Below are 26,602 nucleotides of genomic sequence, written 5' to 3'. Positions count from 1 at the left end.
GTCTTGCGGTTCATCATCTGAACCCCCGAGGGCGCTGAACCGGTTGGAGAGTCTGATCAGAGGGGGGTCAGCGGGCCCTTCCGTATGCACCCTTGTGGGCGGGGGGGACTTTGAAGGCTTGTCAGCCTTCCTCCCCACCGCTTTGCGCTTGGCACGCCTGGTTTTGCCACCTGGTGCTGTAGGCTGCTCTTGGACATCCTCATCAACACTTTCATACTGAGAGGAATTGTCCGAGTCAGCCGCTTTATCCTCTCTCTCCATCCTCCTGATCTCCTCACTCACCGCACTCTCCCCCAGGGCCTCAGAGGCTTTGGCCACGGGCCTGGAGGGAGGAGCAGGCATCACCCCGGTTGCCCGAGGCTCCACCTGTCCCTTACCTCCCTGGCGCTTTTCCTGCCTCCGCTGGTACGCGGGGCCCCTTGCAGCATTGCCCTTCCTCACTGGCCCCTCAGCCCTTCCCCCTTCGCCACCACCTGCCACAGCAGAAGCAGCGCCACCGGGGGTTGCCCCCCCGCGGTCTCCCCCCACCGGGCCTGTGGCGGCATTAGAGAAAGAGCGAGGGCAGCGGCTGAGAGGGTGACCCAGGTCACCACACAGGTGGCACCGAATGTCTTTGCACAAGGCAGCCAGGTGACCTACCCCACCACACAACGCGCACTTCTGCACCTTGCAGTTGGCGCTGAAGTGAGTGGGGTCGCCGCACTTGTGGCAGACCTTCGGTTGCCCCTGGTAGAAGACCAGGATCCTGTCCCTTCCCAGGAACGCCGAGGAAGGGATGTGGGTGACCGTGCCGCCGGAAACCTTCAATTTGACCATGAAGGTCCAGCCCCCCGACCAGATGCCAAACTCGTCCCTGTTCTTTTTTGGGACCTCGGTGACCTCCCCGTAACGGGAAAGCCACGTCATGATGTCCACGCCTGCGAGTGACTCGTTACATGTAACCACGGTCACTCGCTTGACTGAATTTTGGCGAGACACCGCTTGAGCCACGAAGTCTCGCCATCCAGGCTCTTCTCGCACCAGCTCGTAGTTTGACCAGAAGAGCTCAAGCCCCTCTGGCCGCACGAAGCTGACGTCGAAGAAGCGGGACGCCGAAGGGTGTATCAGGGCAAAGATGTCATTCGCCCCGAAGCCCATCTTAAGGAGGAGCTCCACCACCTTGCTCCTAGGTGGACAAGCTTCACTGCCCCCCCACCTAAGACGGACCACATTCCTTCTTGGCGGCCCCTGCCCGGCTGTGGGGAGAGACCAAACAGTCCCTCCCTCCCTTTGATTTTGGAAGGCTGCTAGGCCATGTCTCTCTATCCAGAAAGACAGGTCCACTGTCCTCCCCTCTACCATGATCGATCTTTCTCCCCTTTGGAGGGCCTCCAGGAAACGGCGGTGCAAACCGCCATCCCCGGAGCCCGGAGGCGAGGAGACCCCCCCCCCCCGGAACCACCCCGACCCCCAGCCGCGACCCCCGCATAATTACGTTGGGGCCTCGCGGCTGGGGGGGCAGACGGGCCAGCCCTCCCACCACTACCACCACTTGTGCCAGCACCCTCATTCATTCTCCCGTTCACTCTTTTATTATTTCCACTCGCTCCGGCACTCACTCCAGCATTTACTGCCACATTCACACTCGCACTCACTCCCTCATCCATATCGCTCACATCACCATTTATGTCCTCAAACAGCTCTTCAAAAATATCTCCTATCTCACTCCCACTCTCACTTCCAGATAGACCACTATTTACATTAGCAGACTTGGTGTTGCAGTACCCCTGCCTGCCTGCTGGGGGCCCTGACTGGCCAGTGCTCTGCTCCTTGGAGCTGTTGGCACTGCTCCAACTCTTGTCCAAGAGTGCCGCTGCCCCTTTAAATACCTCCGAGCAGAGCGCACTCAGTACGCCCTGCCCGAGCCTGGGAGCAGCAGCAGCTCCTGGGTTCTCTGGCTCCACTTTTTTTTCCTTTTGCGGTGTCTTTGCACTGAGGACAGGGACGGCCACTGCCACCGCACCCTGCCCTCTGCTGTTCGCCCCCGCCGGCTTCCCAAGGAGCGCCAGAGCCCCCGCACCACCAGATGGAGGTAAGCGGGCTGGGGACCCCGACAACTCCCTACCGACTTTTGGGGGCACTATGCTGCTTGAGGGGGTAGGCGGGACAGGAGGCAGTGGGCCCGCCAAGGCCACGCCCCCCCCGCCGGCCGCAGACACCCCGGGCAGAGCAGTGACCCCTTGCGAGGCCACGCCCTCCCCAGGTGACGCGGGCACAGCGGGCGGGACAGCGGCCGAGGAGGACACGCCCCCCCGCATGCCGCAGCCTTTGCAGGCTGGGCAACACTCGGGGAGGCCACGCCCCCCTCACGGACTGTCACTGCGCCCCTGAACCCACCACTTGATGTTGGCAGGGCTGGCCACTCCCCCTCGTCGCCCAGCGGCGGCGGTGCCCCCAGCACGGACCCCTTTTTGGGTCTACGCGCCGGGGACCCCGCTCTTGCCACGGGCGCCGTCAGAGGAGCTACCAGCCGGTTGCATTTTTTTAGCTGCTGCTTCACAGCAGCCTCCACGCCCTTTCTAGGTCTCTGGACCCCCATAAGTGGACCAGACTTAACGGACCCGTGCGTGGGGGATCCAGAGACCCCAGCACTCACCGCCGGAGGTGCGGTCCTGGCTGTACCCGTGCTGAGCGCCAGGCCAGCCCCCCCCTGCCACCGGGGACTGAGCCCGGACACCACTACTGCCAATACCGCCAGCGGCTGTTACACCACTGGCACCAGCACCGACCTCCATGTCGCTGCCTGAACCCTCACCACCAGATGTGACGGTAAGGCCCAGGCACACATCACTCTCCCCGCGCCCCCGCTGCGGACCCACCACAGGGCCCGAGCCGGGGTGGGCAGCGGGTTCCATACAGCGGGACAGAGGGGCCCCGGAAAGAGGGACAAACATAAGTTTGTCAGCCACGGTGGTTTTTGGCTTGCGCTTGTTTTTTTTCTTTTTCCTCTTTCCGGTTGCCCCGTTCTCAGGGCAGACCTCATCCCCAAAGAGCAGTGTGCCAAACCGCTCTGGGGACTCGATCTGCCTCACCTGTTGTAGGACGAGGCAGCCCCCCTCACTACTACTGTCCCCACTCCCACCAGCCTCCCCCTCGCCCCCACTTTCCTCCGAGTAACTGGAGTCCGGTGGGAGAGCCACTTGCTCAGGGGCCACCCCGCTGCATGTTACCTGGGTGTTGTTGCTCACCAGGCCTTCAGGTGGGGCAGGCATAGATGTTCCGCCATCCTCCTCCTCCTCTTGGCCCTCCACCTGGCAGGGGCCTCCCGACCCCCCAGGAGACCCTCCGGTCATGGCTCTAAACCGGTCATCGTTTTTCAGTTTCTCTGCAAAGGGCCCGCTCCCACTCAGGATAGCCGCTCGTATCTCCTCCAAGGCCCTGATAGCCCCCTACAGCCTCTCCACCGTGGCGGAGACCTCAGCTCGTCTCGAGGCGGGGAGCCGGTTCTTAGCCACCGCTCGTGCTCCCCTTAACTCCTCCCGGAGTTTTCTCAGCTGTTTGGCGGCCTCCTCATATTCGCAGAGGTGCGCATGGATGCGGGAGGCGTAGATGGTAGATGGCTCTCCCTCAGCTCTGGAGCCCCAGATGTTGGGGGGCTCTGCCACTGCACCTCTGCTCTGGGCCACCACTCCTCCGGGAGGAGGAGCCGCCACGGTACCAGCTTCGGGTCCTGCGACCCCCTCTCTCCTGGCTCCGTCTCTTCCCCATCTCCCTGGGACTGGCTGGCTGCACCCTGGCTTCTGGATGGTGCTGAGGCCCCCCACCCCCAGCTGGCTTGCCGGAGGGTGGGAGCCAGGGGCACAGCCCCGGCGCTCAGTCCCAGGGAAAGTCCTCTTTCCTGGGAAGGGGGCAGATGGAAAGTCCTTGCAGGAAAAAACCTCCCTTCCCAGGAGCTTAGCAAGGCCCTAGCCTGCAGATGCTCAGCACAGATGCTCCTCCTCTTCCTGGGCGTGCTCTATCCTCCAGTCACCTCCAGAGCTGCAGTCACTAGTCTGCTGTTGCATCATGTCTTATCCTCCAGTCACCTCCAGAGCTGCACTCACTATTCTGCTGTTACATTGTGTCTTATCCTCCGGTCACCTCCAGAGCTGCGGTCTCTCTTCTGTGTAGTGTTTGGGGTGATGCTGCCGGCCTTCAGTGTATCTCTCTCTCTCTGCAGACTCCTCCATCTTGGTGGGCGCGCGGCTGATAACGATGGTGTCCGCGGCTGGCGGAACGTTTGAGATGATGTGCACGGTGCAGCCGCAGAGCCTCCTCTCCCCCCAGTATTCTGTGCAGGTGACGCGGAGGCCCCCCCAGGAAGGCGCAGAACCCGTCATGGTGATCTCGCTGAGCCGCGAGGGGGTGATACGCCGGCGGCCGGGCGCGCTCAGTAGCACAGTGCTGGAGAAGGGCAAGGAGGGCGTCTACCTGTTCAGACTCTACCAAGCACAGAACCAGGACGTCGGCTCGTACCAATGCGACATTGCAGCCTGGACGCAGGCGGGAGGCGGAGCCTGGAGGAGGGCGCAGAACAAAACCACCAATCCGGTGCTGCTGGAGTTCCAGACTACAGGTGAGATCCGCGGGGGCTGGCTTATGTCACTTGGGCGGAGTTTGACCCTCACTTCCCATTTTCCCTTCAGGTCCAGTATTTAATGTGAGTGCACGGTCCGACAGCCTGAGCGTGTACCGCGGCGAGAGAGCGGAGGTGTGGTGCATAATCACCATAGACGGCCCGGCCGTGGAGCCAGGTAAGTACGCCCCCTCCCTCCGGTGTGACTCCCCCCTCCCTCTGGTATGATCCGTGTGGCTCCCCGCTCCCTCTGGTGTGACGCCGTGTGACTCCCCCTCCCGCTGCTGTGATGCCGTGTGACGTCGTGTGACTCCCCCCTCCCTCTGGTGTGACGCCGTGTGAACATCCTCCCCCTCCCTCACAGATAACATGGCGTTCGAGGTCTCGTGGTTCGTGCAGCGGCCGGGCGGCTCCTCCATCTTCCTGGTGTCGGCGGATCGCAGCGCTCAGGTCCGGCACAGTCGGAGGAACAGCAGCAGCGAGGTGTCCCTGGAGCGCGTCAGCGACATGGAGTACAGGCTGCGGGTGTACGGCTGCCAGGAGGAGGACGCCGGCGGCCATTACTGCACCGTCACACCCTGGGTGCGCAGCCGTGAGGGCGGCTGGAGCCAGCAGGAGACGGTCACCTCCGACATGATGTCCCTGAGCGTCAGGATGGACTGTAAGTCACTGAGCGTGGGGTGTGAAAGTGGTGGAACCCCCGTAACCTGCACAATGGGGGGTGTAATATCACAGCCCCTGGTCATAGCGGAGCCCCCCGTAACCTGTACAATGGGGGGTATAATATCGCAGCCCCCGGTCACAGCGGAGCCCCCCGTAACCTGCACAATGGGGGATATAATATCACAGCCCCCAGTCACAGTGGAGCCCCCCGTAACCTGTACAATGGGGGGTATAATATCACAGCCCCCGGTCACAGCGGAGCCCCCCGTAACCTGCACAATGGGGGGTATAATATCACAGCCCCTGGTCATAGCGGAGCCCCCCGTAACCTGCACAATGGGGGATATAATATCACAGCCCCCAGTCACAGCGGAGCCCCCCGTAACCTGTACAATGGGGGGTATAATATCACAGCCCCCGGTCACAGCGGAGCCCCCCGTAACCTGTACAATGGGGGGTATAATATCACAGCCCCCGGTCACAGCGGAGCCCCCCGTAACCTGCACAATGGGGGGTATAATATCACAGCCCCTGGTCATAGCGGAGCCCCCCGTAACCTGCACAATGGGGGGTGTAATATCACAGCCCCCGGTCATAGCGGAGCCCCCGTAACCTGTACAATGGGGGGTATAATATCACAGCCCCCGGTCACAGCGGAGCCCCCCCGTAACCTGTACAATGGGGGGTATAATATCACAGCCCCCGGTCACAGCGGAGCCCCCCGTAACCTGCACAATGGGGGGTATAATATCACAGCCCCCGGTCACAGCGGAGCCCCCCGTAACCTGTACAATGGGGGGTATAATATCACAGCCCCCGGTTACAGCGGAGCCCCCCCGTAACCTGCACAAAGGGGGGTTTAATACCACAACCCCCGGTCACAGCGGAGCCCCCCGTAACCTGCACAATGGGGGGTATAATATCACAGCCCCTGGTCACAGTGGAGCCCCCCGTAACGTGCACAATGGGGGTATAATATCACAGCCCCCGGTCACAGCGGAGCCCCCCGTAACCTGTACAATGGGGGGGTATAATATCACAGCCCCCGGTCACAGCGGAGCCCCCCGTAACCTGCACAATGGGGGTATAATATCACAGCCCCCGGTTACAGCGGAGCCCCCCGTAACGTGCACAATGGGGGGTTTAATACCACAACCCCCGGTCACAGTGGAGCCCCCCGTAACATGCACAATGGGGGGTATAATATCACAGCCCCTGGTCACAGTGGAGCCCCCCCGTAGCGTGCACAATGGGGGGTATAATATCACAGCCCCCGGTTACAGCGGAGCCCCCCGTAACGTGCACAATGGGGGGTTTAATACCACAACCCCCGGTCACAGTGGAGCCCCCCGTAACATGCACAATGGGGGGTATAATATCACAGCCCCTGGTCACAGTGGAGCCCCCCCGTAGCGTGCACAATGGGGGATATAATATCAGAGCCCCCGGTCACAGTGGAGCCCCCATAACCAGCATGATGGGGAGTGAAGCCCCCTGCTGTTGCTCTGCTTTCCTGTGTGTGGTGCTGTGCGCAGTTCCTCTCCCGTCCTGCTGGTGGCGTCCTCTTTCTGCTGTGGAGTAACTCTGTGTTTTCTGCGCAGTGCTCAGCGCCTTCCAGGTTCCGCTGCTGATCGGAGCCGGTCTGTCGCTCTTCGCCGGCCTCTTGTCCTGCCTCATCGGATACTGCAGTTCCCGCTTCTGCTGTAAGGCGCCACCGGTCCAGGAGAAGCGCCGGGAGCACCGCCGCCTCATGTCCATGGAGATGGACTGACCTGGGAGCGACCAGGGACTTCGCCATATCCTCCGATCCAGGGGGATTACAGGACTCTCCTGAGGATGGAGCCACTAAGGTCGGGAATGGGGGTCTCTCCCACTTTCTGCACTTGCCCCACCTGATCAAAAGGATTACAGCCAGGGTACAATGGAGGCAGCAAGTTGGCGGCCACCCTGCAACAAAGCAATAAATGATGTGATGCATCGCCCCTCCACGCTGCTGAATGCATCCACCCCATGCATATATTGAGTCCTGGACTGTGGACCAAACCAATGCAATAAGGGGGGACTCAAGGCTGTGGATGGAGGAGCTAGCCCTGGCTGTGCCATAGTGATGTAGCTCCTCCCCCGAGGGCTCGAGGTGGACATTAGTACACGCCCCCACCGATCTTATCAATGTGAAATGTTGGTTTTATACAGAAATCTTGTATGTTTGTTGTTCTCCCCAAAGACCATGTCCTGGGGCCACCGCCATAACCCAGGGCCCCGGGTTATCCTATTGTCTTCCATAACAGCCTATTTAATTGCACTCCTGAGCAGCGGATGAGTCACCGTGTGGTGTCCTGTCCGGGCCCGCCGCCCAGAAATAAAATGTATTTTTTATTTCCAGTCTCGTGTGTTGGAGACGGGAATGGGGGGTCCCGCTGGTATGGTGAGAAGAGGTGTGGATGGGGGGGTCCCGCTGGTATGGTGAGAAGAGGTGTGGATGGGGGAGTTCCCGCTGGTATGGTGAGAAGAGGTGTGGATGGGGGGGTCCCGCTGGTATGGTGAGAAGAGGTGTGGATGGGGGGGTCCCGCTGGTATGGTGAGAAGAGGTGTGGATGGGGGAGTTCCCGCTGGTATGGTGAGAAGGTGTGGATGGGGGGGTTCCCGCTGGTATGGTGAGAAAAGAGGTGTGGATGGGGGGTTCCTGCTGGTATGGTGAGAAGAGGTGTGGATGGGGGGGTTCCCGCTGGTATGGTGAGAAGGTGTGGATGGGGGGGTTCCCGCTGGTATGGTGAGAAGGTATGGATGGGGGGTTCCCGCTGGTATGGTGAGAAGGTGTGGATGGGGGGTACCTGCTGGTATGGTGAGAAGGTGTGGATGGGGGGTACCTGCTGGTATGGTGAGAAGGTGTGGATGGGGGGTACCTGCTGGTATGGTGAGAAAAGAGGTGTGGATGGGGGGGTTCCTGCTGGTATGGTGAGAAGGTGTGGATGGGGGGTACCTGCTAGTATGGTGAGAAAAGAGGTGTGGATGGGGGGGGTTCCTGCTGGTATGGTGAGAAAAGAGGTGTGGATGGGGGGGGTTCCCACTGGTATGGTGAGAAGGTGTGGATGGGGGGGGTTCCCACTGGTATGGTGAGAAGGTGTGGATGGGGGGTTCCCGCTGGTATGGTGAGAAAAGAGGTGTGGATGGGGGGGTTCCCACTGGTATGGTGAGAAAAGAGGTGTGGATGGGGGGGTTCCCACTGGTATGGTGAGAAAAGAGGTGTGGATGGGGGGGGGTTCCCACTGGTATGGTGAGAAGGTGTGGATGGGGGGTTCCCGCTGGTATGGTGAGAAAAGAGGTGTGGATGGGGGGTTCCCGCTGGTATGGTGAGAAAAGAGGTGTGGATGGGGGGGTTCCCACTGGTATGGTGAGAAAAGAGGTGTGGATGGGGGGGTTCCCACTGGTATGGTGAGAAAAGGTGTGGATGGGGGGGTTCCCACTGGTATGGTGAGAAGGTGTGGATGGGGGGTTCCCGCTGGTATGGTGAGAAAAGAGGTGTGGATGGGGGGGTTTCCACTGGTATGGTGAGAAAAGAGGTGTGGATGGGGGGGTTCCCACTGGTATGGTGAGAAAAGGTGTGGATGGGGGGGTTCCCACTGGTATGGTGAGAAAAGAGGTGTGGATGGGGGGGTTCCTGCTGGTATGGCGAGAAGTCCAGCACGCGGCGCTGGCAACGGAGGAAGAGGGGGCTCGGCATCTTGCTGACGGAGGAGGAGGGGGGCTCGGCGTCTTGCTGACGGAGGAGGAGGGGGGCTCGGCGTCTTGCTGACGGAGGAGGAGGGGGGCTCGGCGTCTTGCTGACGGAGGAGGAGGGGGGCTCGGCGTCTTGCTGACGGAGGAGGAGGGGGGCTCGGCGTCTTGCTGACGGAGGAGGAGGGGGCTCGGCGTCTTGCTGACGGAGGAGGAGGGGGGCTCGGCGTCTTGCGGAGGAGGAGGGGGGCTCGGCGTCTTGCGGAGGAGGAGGGGGGCTCGGCGTCTTGCGGAGGAGGAGGAGGGCTCGGCGTCTTGCGGAGGAGGAGGGGGGCTCGGCGTCTTGCGGAGGAGGAGGGAGGCTCGGCGTCTTGCGGAGGAGGGAGGGGGGCTCGGCGTCTTGCGGAGGAGGGAGGGGGGCTCGGCGTCTTGCGGAGGAGGGAGGGGGGCTCGGCGTCTTGCGGAGGAGGGAGGGGGGCTCGGCGTCTTGCGGAGGAGGGAGGGGGGCTCGGCGTCTTGCGGAGGAGGAAGGGGGGCTCGGCGTCCTGCTGACGGAGGAGGACGATATTAGGCCTGTTTCACACTTCAGTTTTTTGTGTCAGTTAAAATCCGCCAAAATGGCGGAAAGCGGATCCGTTGCTAAACTGATGTGAACGGATGTCACCGGACCGGTTTTTTTTGACGGATCCGATGAATGAAGAATATTAAAGGAACCGCAGCCCGGTGGGGGGAGAGAGATTTTTTTCCAGCCGCCAGAACAGACTTTAGGGTTAATTTTCAGGCTGAGTGAAGTCTTTCGGGCGTGCGCAGTGTGAAGTGCAGATCCCGCCGCCCGAAAAAACGTTACAGGCTCCGTTCGGGCATGTCGGCGGACGTCAAAATTTTGGCGGATCCGCAAAAAAACGGATCCAGTGGATGGCCATCCGTCAAGATCCGCCGGTAATGCAACTCAATGGGGAAAAAAAACGGATCCACCAAGCAAAATGGCGGACCCGTTTTTTTTTTTTTTTTTTTGCAAAACGGTGGATCTTGACTGATGGACAAAAACTGAAGTGTGAAGCAGGCCTTAGTAGATCAGTCTCCTTGATTTGACGGCCGCTTGCTGATGTGCGTCGGTCCTGGTGATGAGATCCGCCGGCTGCTGTAATGTGCACAGCAGGTTCCTAATCTCCAGAGCTGCAATCTCCCAGCATCCCCTGCTTGTTCAGTGTCTGCGCAGGGCATTGCTGACTTTTTCGGAGAAGTGTCTGCTTTGCTCTGACGGGCACCTGGGATAATGTCAATGGTCAGTCTGGCCACAGGCTTGCAGACTGTATAAAATTTATTCAGAGCTTGTAGCCAGCTGATGGAGGGGGCCCAGGAGACCGCCAGTAACCTGGTAGAGCCGCCCCTGCTATGATTTGGGGCCACTTCTGCTTTGTCTCGTCTGTGTCGTAGACTGTGGTTTCCTGTGTGCAATGTGGGAGCTGCACCAAATGCTGCTTCTCTGTGAGCAGTGCTGCAGTGCTCAGCACCATGGAGCGGAGCGCAGAGCGTCGTCTCTTCCACGCGGTCACCCGCTGGCTGCACTGGGTCATCATTGTGGGTAAGAGCGAGCTGTGGGGTATTAGCTGGAGACTATGGGGTATGAAGGAGACGTCAGGTGTGAGGGCAGGGGCGGCATTACTATAGACACTGTGGTTGGAGCCATAGTTGAGACAAAGTAGGAGATCTGAGGACCGAAATCCTCTGGTCATGTGTGACCGCCCTGAAATGTCCAAATATTGCCCCAAGCATTCCCTGAAAATACAGAGCGAGGGGACAAAAGATTGTCCAGCAGTGACCCAGCAGAGGATCCTACAGGGCACTGCACAATGGGCCCCATCAGTAGACAGCGCCAGTCATTCCTTGCCCAGATGTGGGTCCCCAGAGTCCTCTCCTCTGCCCCATCATCCCAATAGATGGTTCATAGAGATTGTCTTCCTCACAGGAGTCTCCTGGGCTCAGCGGGAGGTGACTGTCCAGCAGGGGCCCCTGTACCGCACCGTGGGCTCCCACGTTACCATCTGGTGTAAGGTCAGTGGCTACCAGGGCCCATCCGAGCAGAACTTCCAGTTCTCCATCTACCAGCCAACTGCCCCAGACAGGGAGGTCCAGATCGTGAGCACCAAAGACCAAGGGTTCTCCTACGCCATCTACAGCTCGCGCGTCAGCCATGGGGACATCTACATAGAGAGGCTGGCGGGCGATTACACCGTCCTCCACATCCGCCAGCTGCAGGAACGGGACGCTGGAGAGTACGAGTGTCACACGCCCAACACCGACCCCAAGTTCTTCGGCAGCTACAGCTCCAAAGTCAACCTGAGAGGTGAGTCCACCTGTCAGACGTTCTAGGTAAATTGTGAAAATCAAGAACCCAAAGTGTGATCATGTCCGTCAAGATGACTGTGGCTACTGAACTCTACTGACGGCTTTAGAGACTCTGCTGTCCTGTTCCAGATCAGAAACAGTAGCCTGGAGCCGCCTTATAGACCACCTGGAGTTTTAAGATATAAAATGGTTTTAACAGAGCTTATTCAGGTCATTCTAGAAAATGTTCTACCTCTAGGCTGTTAACTCGGGAACTGTGCTATGACTCGTACCTCAGGACTCTAGAATCCATGTTGTAGGGACTGTCTGAGATTTCCAAACTTGTCTTGGATATCTGGACACGTTCTACAGTTTGCTCTGGATGGTTTGTGTGATTTCTAGTTTTTATCCTAGCTTGCAGTATATTCTAGAGTTTTGTTCCAAGAGCTAAGTGTACCTATACTGTGGTGAGGACTTCCAATATCAGGATAGTCATTCATTAGGTGACCCTTCCAGATACTTTGTGAAGTTCTGTGGCACCTCCATGACTTCTGTTTTCTCCTTAGTCCTTCCAGACACCCTGTTAGTCACAATGCCCCATGAAGAGCTGGACAGGACAGAGGGCTCCTCCCTGGAGGTGACCTGTAGGGTGTCTCAGACCTCCTCTCAGCACACCCACCTCTCTGTCTCCTGGCTTCTGGACCCTGAAGATGTCATCTTGTCCTTGTCCCGGGACTTTGTTCTGGTTCCTGGAAAATCCTTCTCTGAGAGGTTCACGTCTGGAGATATTCGCATGGACAAGCTCAGTGACAGAGACTATAAGCTGACTATCAAGCAGCTGCAGCTATCAGACCAAGGAGATCTCTTCTGCCGAGGATCGGAGTGGATCCAGGATCTTGATGGAACATGGACACAGATTGTGGAGAAGAAGTCAGAAAATACCACGGTCAAGGTTTCTGCACTGCAGGGTAAGTGTGAACTTGACGTCAAGATGATTGGTTCTCTGGAGTAAAGTTCCTGATATCTACTTGTGGTAGTCTAAATAAGGTCTAGTTAGTCTGGTGAAATGTACATCTCTTCATAACTTGTACTAGAAAATGTCTAAATAAAGCATATATTTAAAAAAAAAAAAAAAAAAAAAAAAGTCGAGCAGATTTGGCCAGAAGTCTTTGTATTGGGCCCCTTGAGTTTTCCACCCAACAGATGGGTGGAGGGTGAGGGTAACTGGATCACCCACATCCAACATCCACTAGCCGACCCCTTTTTTTTCTCTGTGAGAGTAAACTACTGCCAAAGTAATCTGGAGAGAGGACAGAGAGGGGTCCAGAGGGTGGGCATTATGAGGCGAAGTGGACAGTATGGGAGAAGTACTGAGGTCTACGGATGGTGGACAACATGGGAGTGGACTGGAGGAAGGACTGAGAGCTCCGGTGAGTGGACAATATGGAAAGCAGGACTCTAGAGGAAGGACTGAGGGCTCTAGAGGTTAAAACAGCAGGAGAGGTTGGATGGGTCAGGAGGGTGGACAATATAGAAGGGAGGACGGAAGGGTCCACAGGGTGAACAGTAGGGGAGGGGTCTGAAGGGAGGACAGTTAGCTAGGTAGTATGACAAAGGGGTCCGGAGCGAAGTGGTTACAGGGGTGCTGAGTGAGGAAACAGTTGGTAAGAGAGGAGGACGGAGGAGTCTGGAGGCTGGACAATAGGGGAGAGGGAAAAAAAAGCGCTCTCGGCCAAGGGTTCCTGTGTATGGGGGAGTCTGGAGAGATGGTTGGCTGCTGAATGATTCAATATCTATTGTGTAGGGCTTGACTCTGGAGCAATGTTTTCTGACATAAGGTCATATGTTCCAGATAAGGACTAGTTCTCGGACCTGGACTGTTCCTGATATCTAATACTATATTCTCCAGTGTAATGTTCCTGTTGTCATTCATTGTTCTACATAATGACTGCTTCTCTGGCGCTGAAGATCCTTGATGTCTACTGCTGATTACTCTCTGGTATAATGTCAGCTGATATGGTCTAGATAAAGACTGGTGTAATATATTATCTAGAACATTTGAATAAACAGTACATGTTCTACGTAGCATCAGGTTACTCTGGTGCCCAATATTAGCTTGCCCGTTGTTACGGACAATGGCTAATTCTCTGGACTAAAACTTCTGATATGTACTTATTGGTGGTTCCAGATAATGACTGGATGCCACCTGGTTGCCCCAGTCTCCTGTTCTAGGTTTCTATATAATTCCTAGCTGGTTCCTATGTGTAATGTTCTAGACAGCACTAGATGGGTGCTTATGATCTCAACATTCACATCTAAGTTCTCTTCCAGGTGGAGACTTTCAGGTTCAGGTGCAGAGTCCAGGCAACACCATCCAGATCTGGGGCCTCCTGGAGATCACCTGCTCCATCTTCAGATACAATCTCATGGGAGGCCAGTTCCGTGTCTCCTGGCTGCTGAATGGAGCTGTGGTGGCGACCTGGGACCCATCTGGTGTAAGCAACATTAATATACCGTACAGAATCCGGGAGGAGAAGGGGCAAATATCTGTGAGGAGACAAGACCAAAACACCTGGACACTAAGGATCAGCTACTCCACAGAACAAGAGACTGGCTCATACATGTGCGAAGTCACCAAGGAGGAGACCCAGAGGAGAAGACAATCTTCACCAGTATCTGTCACCATACAACCACCTGGTGAGAGACTATAGTGGGTATATTCCTCTACATAGGGAGCAGTATTACAGTTATATTCTTGTACATAGGAGCAGTATTACAGTTATATTCTTGTACATAGGAGCAGTATTATAGTAGTTATATTCTTGTACATAGGGGCAGTATTATAGTAGTTATATTCTTGTACATAGAACTACTATAATACTGCCCCTATGTACAAGAATATAACTACTATAATACTGCTTCTATGTACAAGAATATAACTACTATAATACTGCCCCTATGTACAAGAATATAACTACTATAATACTGCTCCTATGTACAAGAATATAACTACTATAATACTGCCCCTATGTACAAGAATATAAGCAGTATTATAGTAGTTATATTCTTGTACATAGGAGCAGTATTATAGTAGTTATATTCTTGTACATAGGAGCAGTATTATAGTAGTTAAATTCTTGTACATAGGGGCAGTATTATAGTAGTTATATTCTTGTACATAGAAGCAGTATTATAGTAGTTATATTCTTGTACATAGGGGGCAGTATTATAGTAGTTATATTCTTGTACATAGGGGGCAGTATTATAGTAGTTATATTCTTGTACATAGGAGCAGTATTATAGTAGTTATATTCTTGTACATAGGAGCAGTGTTATAGTAGTTATATTCTTGTACATAGGGAGCAGTATTATAGTAGTTATATTCTTGTACATAGGGAGCAGTATTATAGTAGTTATATTCTTGTACATAGGGGCAGTATTATAGTAGTTATATTCTTGTACATAGGGGCAGTATTATAGTAGTTATATTCTTGTACATAGGGGCAGTATTATAGTAGTTATATTCTTGTACATAGGGGCAGTATTATAGTAGTTATATTCTTGTACATAGGGGGCAGTATTATAGTAGTTATTCTTGTACATAGGGGCAGTATTATAGTAGTTATATTCTTGTACATAGGAGCAGTATTATAGCAGTTATATTCTTGTACATAGAAGCAGTATTATAGTAGTTATATTCTTGTACATAGAAGCAGTGTTATAGTAGTTATATTCTTGTACATAGAAGCAGTGTTATAGTAGTTATATTCTTGTACATAGGAGCAGTATTATAGTAGTTATTCTTGTACATACTGGCAGTATTATAGTAGATATATTCTTGTACATAGGGGCAGTATTATAGTAGTTATATTCTTGTACATAGAAGCAGTATTATAGTAGTTATATTCTTGTATATAGGAGCAGTATTATAGTAGTTATATTCTTGTACATAGAAGCAGTATTATAGTAGTTATATTCTTGTACATAGGGGGCAGTATTATAGTAGTTATATTCTTGTACATAGGGGCAGTATTATAGTAGTTATATTCTTGTATATAGGAGCAGTATTATAGTAGTTATATTCTTGTACATAGAAGCAGTATTATAGTAGTTATATTCTTGTACATAGGGGGCAGTATTATAGTAGTTATATTCTTGTACATAGGAGCAGTATTATAGTAGTTATATTCTTGTACATAGGAGCAGTGTTATAGTAGTTATATTCTTGTACATAGGAGCAGTGTTATAGTAGTTATATTCTTGTACATAGGAGCAGTATTATAGTAGTTATATTCTTGTACATAGGAGCAGTATTATAGTAGTTATATTCTTGTACATAGGGGCAGTATTATAGTAGTTATTCTTGTACATACTGGCAGTATTATAGTAGTTATTCTTGTACATAGGGGCAGTATTATAGTAGTTATATTCTTGTACATACTGGCAGTATTATAGTAGTTATTTTGTACATAGGAGCAGTATTATAGTAGTTATATTCTTGTACATAGGGGCAGTATTATAGTAGTTATATTCTTGTACATAGGGGCAGTACTATAGTAGTTATATTCTTGTACATAGAAGCAGTATTATAGTAGTTACTGTATATTCTTGTACATAGGAGCAGTATTATAGTAGTTATATTCTTGTAAATAGGGGCAGTATTATAGTAGTTATATTTTTGTACATAGGGGCAGTATTATAGTAGTTATATTCTTGTACATACTGGCAGTATTATAGTAGTTATATTCTTGTACATAGGGGCAGTATTATAGTAGTTATATTCTTGCACATAGGGGCAGTATTATAGTAGTTATTCTTGTACATAGGGGCAGTATTATAGTAGTTATTCTTGTATATAGGGGCAGTATTATATTGGTTGTATTTTTCTTTGCAGTTTTCCGCTTTCAGAACGTCACTCTGAGCATTGAGGCTTCGGAGCTTTATGAAGGGGATTCGGTAACGCTCTTTTGTCAGGTTTCTAGACCCTCTCCTTTTGTAGATATGACCTGGCTCACCTTTCGTCCTTCTGGTCGGTGGGAGGCGGTTGCTTCTCTGAGACACGACGGCGAGGTGGTGGTGTTGGGTGATTATGTCCAGAAACAGAAGTCTGGTTACCTGACAGTGCAGAGATTGGTGAATGGCTGCCACTCTTTGACATTGGACAGTCTGGTGCAGGGGGACAGCGGTTCATACATCTGCCGTCTCACAGAATGGTCGCAGGAGACACATGACGAGCGGACGAATCGGACGTACAGCAGTAATTCCATCCAGATTGATATCCGGCGCCTCGGTAAGGGTCCCCGTTGGCCGATCCTCCCTTCTGTATATGTTGTGTGAATGGTGACGGCAGAGATCAGATACATGTAAATAAGATGGCTGATAACAGAGAGCACTAGCAAACATTTATCTGTTGTGTTAGAAGTGAAGGGTAGCAAAAGAAACTAAGGGGTCCGGTGGGGTAACTCCAGGAGGCGGCGAGGGGTTTGTGGCATTAGATTCAATGAATACTAAGCTTACCGGCTGTACAGGAAAAGTGACAGACATCACCGCCCGCGAAGAAGAGTGTATAAGACGAGACCTGAAGGAAACCACAAAACCAAGAACTATGTCCTAAACGTCTGACAGACAGAAGTGGTGGGATGGGTGAGAGACATGGCGCAAAAAAGGAAGGGTGGGTTGATGGGCAAGAGGGACAAAAGGAGGGACAACATGAAAGGTGGTCAGAGAGGGACGGGGTGAAAGAGGGGGAGGGTCGTGGATGAGAGGAATGGAGGGAGGGATGGTGGGCGGGACTGTGCAACAGGGGGCAACAGGGAGGGACAGTAGGGGAGGGGGAGGTATGGCTAGGGGGATGGTCGGAGAGGGAGGGATGTAAAAAGGGGGACAGGGAGGGATGGAGAGTGGGAAGGACAATGGGTGGGGCGTTGCGAAAGAAGGTGACAGGGTGGTACAGAGAGGAGATGGCGCGAGGGGCAGAGACGGTGGGCGAGAGGGATGGAGGGAGGAACGGCGTGCAGGCCTGAGGGAGAATAAGGTGAGAGGGATGGGGTGGAGGGACCTATGGGCAGGCCTGAAGGAGAGGGATGGTGCGAAATGGGGTTGAGGGAAAGCAGGTGAGGGGGAAGGATGGATGGCGAGAGGGACGGCGAAGTTGAGGGACGGCGGGCAGGCCTGAGGGAGGATTGGGGGAGGGTCAGTTGGCAAGAGGGATGGAGGGACAGCGTAAAAGAGGGGAGGGGGTTGGAGGGACAGTGGATGAGAGGGATGACAAGAGGAAGGGTCTGTGGGCGAGAGGGACATAGGGACGGTGTGAAAAAGGACTGTGAGGGGATGGTGGGCGGGAGAGAAAAGGGAGGGATGGTGGATGAGAGGAACGGCGGGCAGGCCTGAGGGATAGGGACGGCGCGAAAGAGGGGATGGAGGGACGGCGGGTGAGAGGGATGGTGGGAGAGGGATGGCAGGCAGGCCTGAGCGAGAAGGATGGTGTGACAGAGGATGGGACGGCACCAAAGAGGTGAAGGCGAGAGGGACCGTAAGGGGGGCGATCAGGCCTGAGGGAGAGGGATGGAGGAGTCACAGTGGACAAGAGGGATGGAGGGGGAGAGGGACGTTGAGGGGGAAGGATGACTGGCAGGCCTTAGGGAGAGGGATGGAGGGGCGATGTACTTGAGAGACGGCAATGGCGAGGGGGAGGGGAATGACGGCCGGAGGGACGGCAGTGGCGCGAGGGAAGGAGAGGGATGGCTGGAGTGAAAGGGACAGGGAGAGAGTTGGATGAGTGGGCGAGGTCTAGGAGGACATAGGGAAGGAGAGTGGGGGAAAAAAGAAAGGGAGAGGGATGGTGGGAAGGAGAGGGACGAGCGGGGTAAGGGCTCAGAGGACATGGGTATGGAGAGAGAGGGACAGCAGGGAGGAGCGGGAACCTAGAAGAAAAAAGGAGGAAGGGAGAGGGATGGAGGGGGTGAGTGAGGTAAGGGGACAAAGGGCGATAAATGTATGTAGGTGATGGATACAGAGGATATTGGGTAGAGATGAGAGATAATTATGGCATGGATTTGAGATAAGAACTCTGTATTAAACATAGGATTATTTGAAATGTATTTCGTAAAAGAAAGAACTATAATTAAAAAGGGATAAAGAGAAATGTGAGCGGAGACTACATAGTGATAGGAGGTGTGGTGTTCCCCCAGAGAGGGCTCAGTGTGGGCACGAATCTTCTGTCCTCGGCCCTTGGTCTCCGGCACCCGTTGAGCCCAAAGTCTTATCACACATCAGTAATGGCCCAATACAAAGTATCAACCACCGTCCATCAGATCCTGCTTCCATCCGAGTCCAGACGTCTGCATTCTGTGATGCTTCTTATCCAGAAAACTTTTTCCTGCAGGACGTTCCCATATCTGCGGCCGCTGTTATGAGCTCATTTTCTCCTTCACCTTTGATGTCCGATGAACTCCCTCTGCTGGTGAAAGGAGGTAGTGAAATTGATTTGGATGGGAAAAACCTGTCATCTGAACAGGTGGAGTGTGATTGGACATCCGGAATCTCTGAGTGGATATAAGGCCGCCGACGCCCTGCTGGGTTGCTGGTGATCTTTTCTGCTCTGAGCTCTGGTCTCCAGTTTAGTCTTGTCTACTAAAGCTAAGTTTTTGCTCTGCTATTGTTCCATGAGATTTTGTCTGGTTTACTTAGTGTTTGTGTTCAGCCAGCCCTGGTTGGGACTGGCTGAACTCCATTTTTGTCTCTGATCAGTTGATCTCTTTGCTCTGTTTTCAGAATATACCTGAGTGCTGATATAGTGATTTTGAAGTCTAGTGACTTCACGGCCTTTTCTGTCAGACGTGTTGGACATTATTTTTGGCAGGGTTTTTGTGTGATTGCAGACAGTTGCTTTTCTTTCCTGTCCTATCTAGTTAGTGAGGGCCCCATCGTTTGCTCAGCCTGTCTTTCTGTCTGTGTTTGTGTTTTCATCTGTTTTCACCGTCAATACCTGTTGGGGGCTGTCTATTGCTTTGGGGTCTGCTCTGGGGCAGTTTAGATTTCCCCTTTCTTTAGGTTTATTTAGTTCTCCGGCTGTGAACGAGGTGTCTAGGACCACCGTAGGAACACCCCACGGCTACTGTTAGTTGTTGTGAATAGGATCAGGGGTCTGCAATCCGCTAGCTACCAACCTCTCCAGTTTTCTGGACTTAGCTTGTATTTTTTTTTTTTTCCTCCTCTGGTGACTCATTCATAATAGGCCGCCCTGCCTCTGGGGCTTCTGTGGCTGCTCTGTCCTGGGATCAGCAGGTCATGTCTGGCTCCTACTCTTGCACGCGCCTCTTCCCTCCTCCCCCTCCTCTCGCTTGACTCTCTTCCCTCCTCCTCCTCTCGCACGCCCCTCTTCCCTTCTCCTCCTCCTTGCACACCCCTCTTCCCTCATCCTTCTCCTCTCGCTGGCCCCTCTTCCCTCCTCCTCTTGCTCGCTCCTCTCCCCCTCTTCCCTCCTCCTCTCCTCCTCTTCCCTCCTCCTCCGCTCGCTCCTCTCCCCCTCTTCCCTCCTCCTCCGCTCGCTCCTCTCCCCCTCTTCCCTCCTCCTCCGCTCGCTCCTCTCCCCCTCTTCCCTCCTCCTCCGCTCGCTCCTCTCTCCCTCTTCCCTCCTCCTCCGCTCGCTCCTCTCTCCCTCTTCCCTCCTCCTCCGCTCGCTCCTCTCTCCCTCTTCCCTCCTCCTCCGCTCGCTCCTCTCCCCCTCTTCCCTCCTCCTCCGCTCGCTCCTCTCCCCCTCTTCCCTCCTCCTCCGCTCGCTCCTCTTCCCGCCGCCTCCTCCTGTCGCCCGCCCTGCCCTCCTCCGCTCTCAGTCTTCTTGGTCTCCACAGACTCTTCGCTGGTGGTCGTCCTCATGTCCCGGGATCAGCAGGTGACGTCCGGCTCCTCCGCTCGCCTCTTCTGCGTGGTGAAGACTGGATACAGCTTGCGGGATCGACGGCTCTCATGGTCTTGGGACTTCCAGCCGGACTCTGGGTCTTTCCAGAAGCTGGTGAATGTGTCCGGGGAGGGTGACGTCTCCTGGGGGCAGGCCAACCCCGGACTCCAAGGAAAAGCCCAACTCTCCATTGCGGGGACCACAAGCACATTGACCATCCACCAAGTGCATCGCCAGCACCACCAGGGGGCGTACCGCTGCAGGGTCCAGGTCCTGAGCCGAAGTGCCAGTGTCTCCCATGCCTCAGCCGCCTCCATCACCATGAGCATAAAGGTCCAACTACCAGGTACCTAGAGCACGGTATCAGACAGTACGGGATTAGATACATGGCTCAGCGTAGTATCACACGGGATGAGATTAGATACACGGCTCAGCGTGGTACCACACGGCATGAGATTAGATACACGACTCAACAGTCAGTAATCACACAGGAGAGGATTAGATACACGGCTCAGCCGTCAGTATCACACAGGATAGGATTAGATACACGGCTCAGCAGTCAGTATCACACAGGAGAGGATTAGATACACGGCTCAGCAGACAGTATCACACAGGAGAGGATTATGTACACGGCTCAGCAGTCAGTATCACACAGGCTAGGATTAGATACACGGCTCAGCAGTCAGTATCACACAGGAGAGGATTATGTACACGGCTCAGCAGTCAGTATCACACAGGATAGGATTAGATACACGGCTCAGCAGTCAGTATCACACAGGAGAGTATTAGATACACGGCTCAGCAGTCAGTATCACACAGGATAGGATTAGATACACGGCTCAGCAGTCAGTATCACACAGGATAGGATTAGATACACGGCTCAGCAGTCAGTATCACAGGATAGGATTAGATACACGGCTCAGCAGTCAGTATCACACAAGATAAGATTAGATACACGGCTCAGCAGACAGTATCACACAGGATAGGATTAGATACACGGCTCAGCAGTCAGTATCACAGGATAGGATTAGATACACGGCTCAGCAGTCAGTATCACACAAGATAAGATTAGATACACGGCTCAGCAGACAGTATCACACAGGATAGGATTAGATACACGGCTCAGCAGTCAGTATCACACAGGAGAGGATTAGATACACGGCTCAGCAGTCAGTATCACACAGGATAGGATTAGATACACGGCTCAGCAGTCAGTATCACACAGGAGAGGATTAGATACACGGCTCAACAGTCAGTATCACACAGGATAGGATTAGATACATGGCTCAGCAGTCAGTATCACACAGGAGAGGATTAGATACACGGCTCAGCAGTCAGTATCACACAGGAGAGGATTAGATACACGGCTCAACAGTCAGTATCACACAGGATAGGATTAGATACACGGCTCAGCAGTCAGTATCACAGGAGAGGATTAGATACACGGCTCAGCAGTCAGGATCACACAGGAGAGGATTAGATACACGGCTCAGCAGTCAGTATCACACAGGAGAGGATTAGATACACGGCTCAGCAGTCAGTATCACACAGGAGAGAATTAGATACACGGCTCAGCAGTCAGTATCACACAGGAGAGGATTAGATACACGGCTCAGCAGTCAGTATCACACAGGAGAGGATTAGATACACGGCTCAGCAGTCAGTATAACACAGGAGAGGATTAGATACACGGCTCAGCAGTCAGTATCACACAGGAGAGGATTAGATACGCGGCTCAGCAGTCAGTATCACACAGGAGAGGATTAGATACATGCTGTATTCTCTCTTCTCTGCAGCCACTCGTCTCATGGTGGACGCCGCTGATCGCACCGTGTTGGTGGCCGCTGGTCAGGATGAGGTGGCCGTGTTCTGTAACATCAGGGCTCTGACCCCAGGCGCTGTCCTCCATGTTGGCTGGTTCCTGGTGTCGCCTGCCTCACCCTCTGCAGTGAACATCGTGAATGTGACCCACGAGGGTCTGACCTCTCGCCAGCCTGGATTTACCTGGTTCCTGAGTGAACGCGTCTCCCTTGATAAAATCGTTCTCCGCATCCTGCGCCCGCAGCTGTCGGGGTCCTTCTACTGCGCGGTGCGCGAGCTGCTGCTGGAGAGCGGAGAGTGGTTCACCCTGGCGGAGCGGACGTCCGGGGTCACACGAGTGATGCTCCGCGCCTCAGGTACCGCGATACTGCACCCAAGAATGAGCTGAGGAGGCGCCCTCTGCTAAATCCGCCTGGCTTCATCCCTGGCCTTTTCTTCTCTCATCTCTGTCACTGACCCCCGTCTGTCTCCCTTTTTCCCCCCCTCCCCCCGGTCTGTCTCCCTTTTTCCCCCCCCTCCCCCCGGTCTGTCTCCCTTTTTCCCCCCCTCCCCCCGGTCTGTCTCCCTTTTTCCCCCCCTCCCCCCGGTCTGTCTCCCTTTTTCCCCCCCTCCCCCCGGTCTGTCTCCCTTTTTCCCCCCCTCCCCCCGGTCTGTCTCCCTTTTTCCCCCCCTCCCCCCGGTCTGTCTCCCTTTTTCCCCCCCTCCCCCCGGTCTGTCTCCCTTTTTCCCCCCCTCCCCCCGGTCTGTCTCCCTTTTTCCCCCCCTCCCCCCGGTCTGTCTCCCTTTTTCCCCCCCTCCCCCCGGTCTGTCTCCCTTTTTCCCCCCCTCCCCCCGGTCTGTCTCCCTTTTTCCCCCCCTCCCCCCGGTCTGTCTCCCTTTTTCCCCCCCTCCCCCCGGTCTGTCTCCCTTTTTCCCCCCCTCCCCCCGGTCTGTCTCCCTTTTTCCCCCCCTCCCCCCGGTCTGTCTCCCTTTTTCCCCCCCTCCCCCCGGTCTGTCTCCCTTTTTCCCCCCCTCCCCCCGGTCTGTCTCCCTTTTTCCCCCCCTCCCCCCGGTCTGTCTCCCTTTTTCCCCCCCTCCCCCCGGTCTGTCTCCCTTTTTCCCCCCCTCCCCCCGGTCTGTCTCCCTTTTTCCCCCCCTCCCCCCGGTCTGTCTCCCTTTTTCCCCCCCTCCCCCCGGTCTGTCTCCCTTTTTCCCCCCTCCCCCCGGTCTGTCTCCCTTTTTCCCCCCCTCCCCCCGGTCTGTCTCCCTTTTTCCCCCCCTCCCCCCGGTCTGTCTCCCTTTCACACATTATTTTTTTCTATTGCAGATACAACGCTAAGCGTCTGTAAGGAGAACATTAGCCGCGCGGAGCCTGCAGGGGGCGATGTGCTGCTGCGTTGCTCCTTGGAGGAGGTTCCTGGCCCTGCCGCCATCTTTTCTGTGTCCTGGTATTACCAGGCTGTGCCGTCCTCTTACCCCAGCCTCCTGTATAGGGCCCGGTGGGACGGGGTCACTGAATATAATGAGGCCCTGGCGGGGCGGCTGCAAGTCGGGGCCGTGGCTCAGGGGAATTACAGCCTAACCCTGCGCGCTGTGGGGCAGGAAGACGCTGGGATATATCACTGCCGGCTGGAGCAGTGGAGGCTGCAGAAGGATGGCTGGAGGCTGGAGGCATCAGATACCTCTGGATACCTGCAGCTCACGGTGACTGCCCCAGGTAAGAGACCCGCGCTGTGGGCCTGGGGTCATCAGAGCGGACACTGGGCTCTGACCTCCCACTGACGTCATGTATCCCCTCTAATAACGTGTGGGCGGTGGAGACCTCAGAATTGCAGGTTTGGGGCTCCAGATCTGTAGGACAAGTCAGGTTCTGGATCAGTAGAACATGAGTTACTGGGATCGAGATCATTGTATCGTGGACTCTCAGGCTGTAGGTCATTGTCTCTTGCCGAGAGGGTCTGGCTCGAGGAGGCCGGGGATCTTGCGACTCTGGATGAGGGTGTCCTGGATTTCATGGCTCTTTATCATGGTGGCCTTAGTCTCGGGGGTATCGTTCCTCTGGCTCAGGGTGGCCCGGGGGTCTCGCGGCTCAGGGTGGCCCGGGGGTCTCGCTCAGTACTGACCCCTGACTTCTGTTCTACCTTCTCTCTTCCAGATGATTGGCTGCTCGTGAACATCACTGCCTTAACCCTTGCGGCCCCAGAAGGGTCCAGCCTGGCCCTGCCCTGTCATGTGGTATCCACGTCTGTTCCCGGCTCCACCTTCTCCATCACCTGGTGGAAGGTCGGGGCCCCCGGACACCAGCTGCTGTACAATGCCAGTCACCTGGGTCACTCGGTGCACCCTGGTGAGGAAGGCTACCAGTATGAGCGGACATCAGAGCAGACGTTCCAGCTGAGGATCCTCCGCACTCTCCCGCCAGACACTGGGATCTACTACTGCAGGGTCCAGGAGTGGGCGAGGACGCCCCGTGGGGTCTGGTACCAGATAGGACAGCAGACTGGAGGGAACGTGTCCGTCACCATCCAGACAACAGGTGCATGTCTGTTATTACAGTCACGTCCAGTGCTGCACTCACTATTCTGCTGTTACATCGTGTCTTATCCTCCTGTCACCTCCAGAGCTGCGGTCACTATTCTGCTGTTACATCATGTCTTATCATTCAGTCACCCTCAGAGCTGCAGTCACTATTCTGCTGTTACATTGTCTGTTATCCTCCAGTCACCCGCAGAGCTGCAGTCAGTATTCTGCTGTTACATCGTGTCTTATCCTCCAGTCAGCTCCAGAGCTGCACTCACTATTCTGCTGTTACATCGTGTCTTATCCTTCAGTCACCTCCAGAGCTGCGGTCACTATTCTGCTGTTACATCGTGTCTTATCCTCCAGTCACCTCCAGAGCTGCAGTCACTGTTCTGCTGTTACATCATGTCTTATCCTCCAGTCACTTCCAGAGCTGCACTCACTATTCTGCTGTTACATCGTGTCTTATCCTCCAGTCATCTCCAGAGCTGCACTCACTATTCTGCTGTTACATCGTGTCTTATCCTCCAGTCATCTCCAGAGCTGCACTCACTATTCTGCTGTTACATCGTGTCTTATCCTCCAGTCATCTCCAGAGCTGCACTCACTATTCTCCCGTCTCCTCTTTCCTCGCAGGTGTCAGCGCTCACGTGTGCTCGTCTCCGGTGCTCTTCTACGTCTCGTTGCTCTTCTTGGGGCTTTTTCTGATCTTGCTCGCGGTTCTCGGGTGGAGACTTGTGACCCGATGGCGGAATAAGGCCGAACGTTCGCCCCCGATGAGTATGAAGGATTTGTGGGCTTCCCAGGTGAATGTCCGGACAGAGAAGCCTGACCTTGATGAGGCGGAGCCGATCCCGCTCTGATGTACGGGGTCCGTAGTCACTGACTAGTAGTGGGGGAGGGGGTTGGGATGTGTCCAGCAGTGGCGGTCAGGGCGGTGGTCCCCCATGTGGTGGAGCCTCTATAGATAGTGGTCCCTTTTGGGGGTGCCAAGGATGTCCTCACCGCGCAGAGTCCCCGGGACTCATGTAGGACCTCTGGCTCATGTCCCAGCACCGCGGATCTCCGTATGAAGGAGACTTATTCACCATGAACCTCAAACTGCATCACACTAGTCATCGGGATGGTTCTACACCGCCGGAGTGGTGGCCCTGCAGTGGTGGCCCCTAGACTGGGGCCCAGAGTTCACGGAGCGGTCCCGTGTGTGTGAGGACTTGACCGGTATCCAGAACCATAGATCCTTTGGTGACCGCCCCACTGTAATGGAAAGCCTGCTTAATGTAATAAAGATCTGATGATCATCTCCACCATCACTGATCTCCCACCGAGGAGCAGGGACCCTGAAATGTCTGTGCAAAGTATGCGGTGCTTGGAAGTTTGTGAACCCCTCAGAATTTTCCATTTTTCTGCATAAATTGCATCTAAAACTGCAACTTAACGCAAGTCCTAAAAGAACAACTGGAAGAAATGAGGCAGAAACGTGAGAAGGCAAAGTAATTCTCAGCGCAGTCTGCTGGTAAAGGGACAGAGAAAATCTGCTCAATACAGGAAGTAACGGTACTGGTAGTAATACTGGTAGTGACGGTACTGGTAATACTGGTAGTGACGGTACTGGTAGTAAAAATACTGGTAGTAATGGTACTGGTAATACTGGTAGTGACGGTACTGGTAATAATAATACTGGTAGTAATGGTACTGGTAATAATACTGGTAGTGACGGTACTGGTAATAATAATACTGGTAGCGACGGTACTGGTAATAATACTGGTAGTAACGGTACTGGTAATAATAATACTGGTAGTGACGGTACTGGTAATAATACAGGTAGTAACAGTACTGGTAATACTGGTAGTGACGGTACTGGTAATACTGGTAGTGACGGTACTGGTAATAATAATACTGGTAGTGACGGTACTGGTAATACTGGTAGTGACGGTACTGGTAATAATAATACTGGTAGTAATGGTACTGGTAATACTGGTAGTGACGGTACTGGTAATAATACAGGTAGTAACAGTACTGGTAATACTGGTAGTGACGGTACTGGTAATACTGGTAGTGACGGTACTGGTAATAATAATACT

The 26,602-nt window shown here is 54.2% G+C and overlaps 2 protein-coding genes across 2 annotated transcripts in view; both read left to right on the top strand.

Annotated features, from left to right (window-relative positions):
• Positions 1 to 7,633, top strand: part of PTGFRN (prostaglandin F2 receptor inhibitor) — a 36,661-nt gene extending 29,028 nt beyond the window's left edge. The window contains exons 6-9 of the mRNA XM_073551041.1: positions 4,199 to 4,594; positions 4,665 to 4,772; positions 4,959 to 5,255; positions 6,859 to 7,633. Coding sequence (XP_073407142.1) covers positions 4,199 to 4,594; positions 4,665 to 4,772; positions 4,959 to 5,255; positions 6,859 to 7,028 — 971 coding nt within the window. The 3' untranslated portion in view covers positions 7,029 to 7,633. The remainder of the gene's footprint in view (positions 1 to 4,198; positions 4,595 to 4,664; positions 4,773 to 4,958; positions 5,256 to 6,858) is intronic.
• A 2,373-nt stretch (positions 7,634 to 10,006) lies between these two features.
• Positions 10,007 to 25,831, top strand: LOC141053888 (immunoglobulin superfamily member 3-like). Its single transcript, XM_073551040.1, has 10 exons — positions 10,007 to 10,556; positions 10,941 to 11,318; positions 11,866 to 12,267; positions 13,631 to 13,996; positions 16,194 to 16,589; positions 20,152 to 20,544; positions 21,995 to 22,375; positions 23,326 to 23,715; positions 24,154 to 24,534; positions 25,155 to 25,831. The coding sequence occupies exons 1-10, from the start codon at positions 10,487 to 10,489 to the stop codon at positions 25,379 to 25,381; spliced, it is 3,384 nt and encodes a 1,127-aa protein (XP_073407141.1). The 5' UTR covers positions 10,007 to 10,486; the 3' UTR covers positions 25,382 to 25,831.
• The last annotated feature ends 771 nt before the right edge of the window (positions 25,832 to 26,602 follow it).

Source organism: Dendrobates tinctorius, unplaced genomic scaffold, assembly GCF_039654945.1.
Source record: "Dendrobates tinctorius isolate UK_male_01 unplaced genomic scaffold, ASM3965494v1 ptg000172l, whole genome shotgun sequence".
Taxonomy (NCBI): domain Eukaryota; kingdom Metazoa; phylum Chordata; class Amphibia; order Anura; family Dendrobatidae; genus Dendrobates; species Dendrobates tinctorius.
Note: the sequence above shows the minus strand (reverse complement) of the source record. Positions and strands in the feature narration are given on the sequence as shown.

Bases quoted from the DNA above. Each gene is read 5' to 3' on its own strand.
- LOC141053888 (XM_073551040.1), top strand. From the start codon at position 10,487: ATGGAGCGGAGCGCAGAGCGTCGTCTCTTCCACGCGGTCACCCGCTGG. The intron at 10,557-10,940 runs GTAAGAGCGAGC...TCTTCCTCACAG, and splicing joins GCACTGGGTCATCATTGTGG to GAGTCTCCTGGGCTCAGCGG. The intron at 12,268-13,630 runs GTAAGTGTGAAC...GTTCTCTTCCAG, and splicing joins CAAGGTTTCTGCACTGCAGG to GTGGAGACTTTCAGGTTCAG.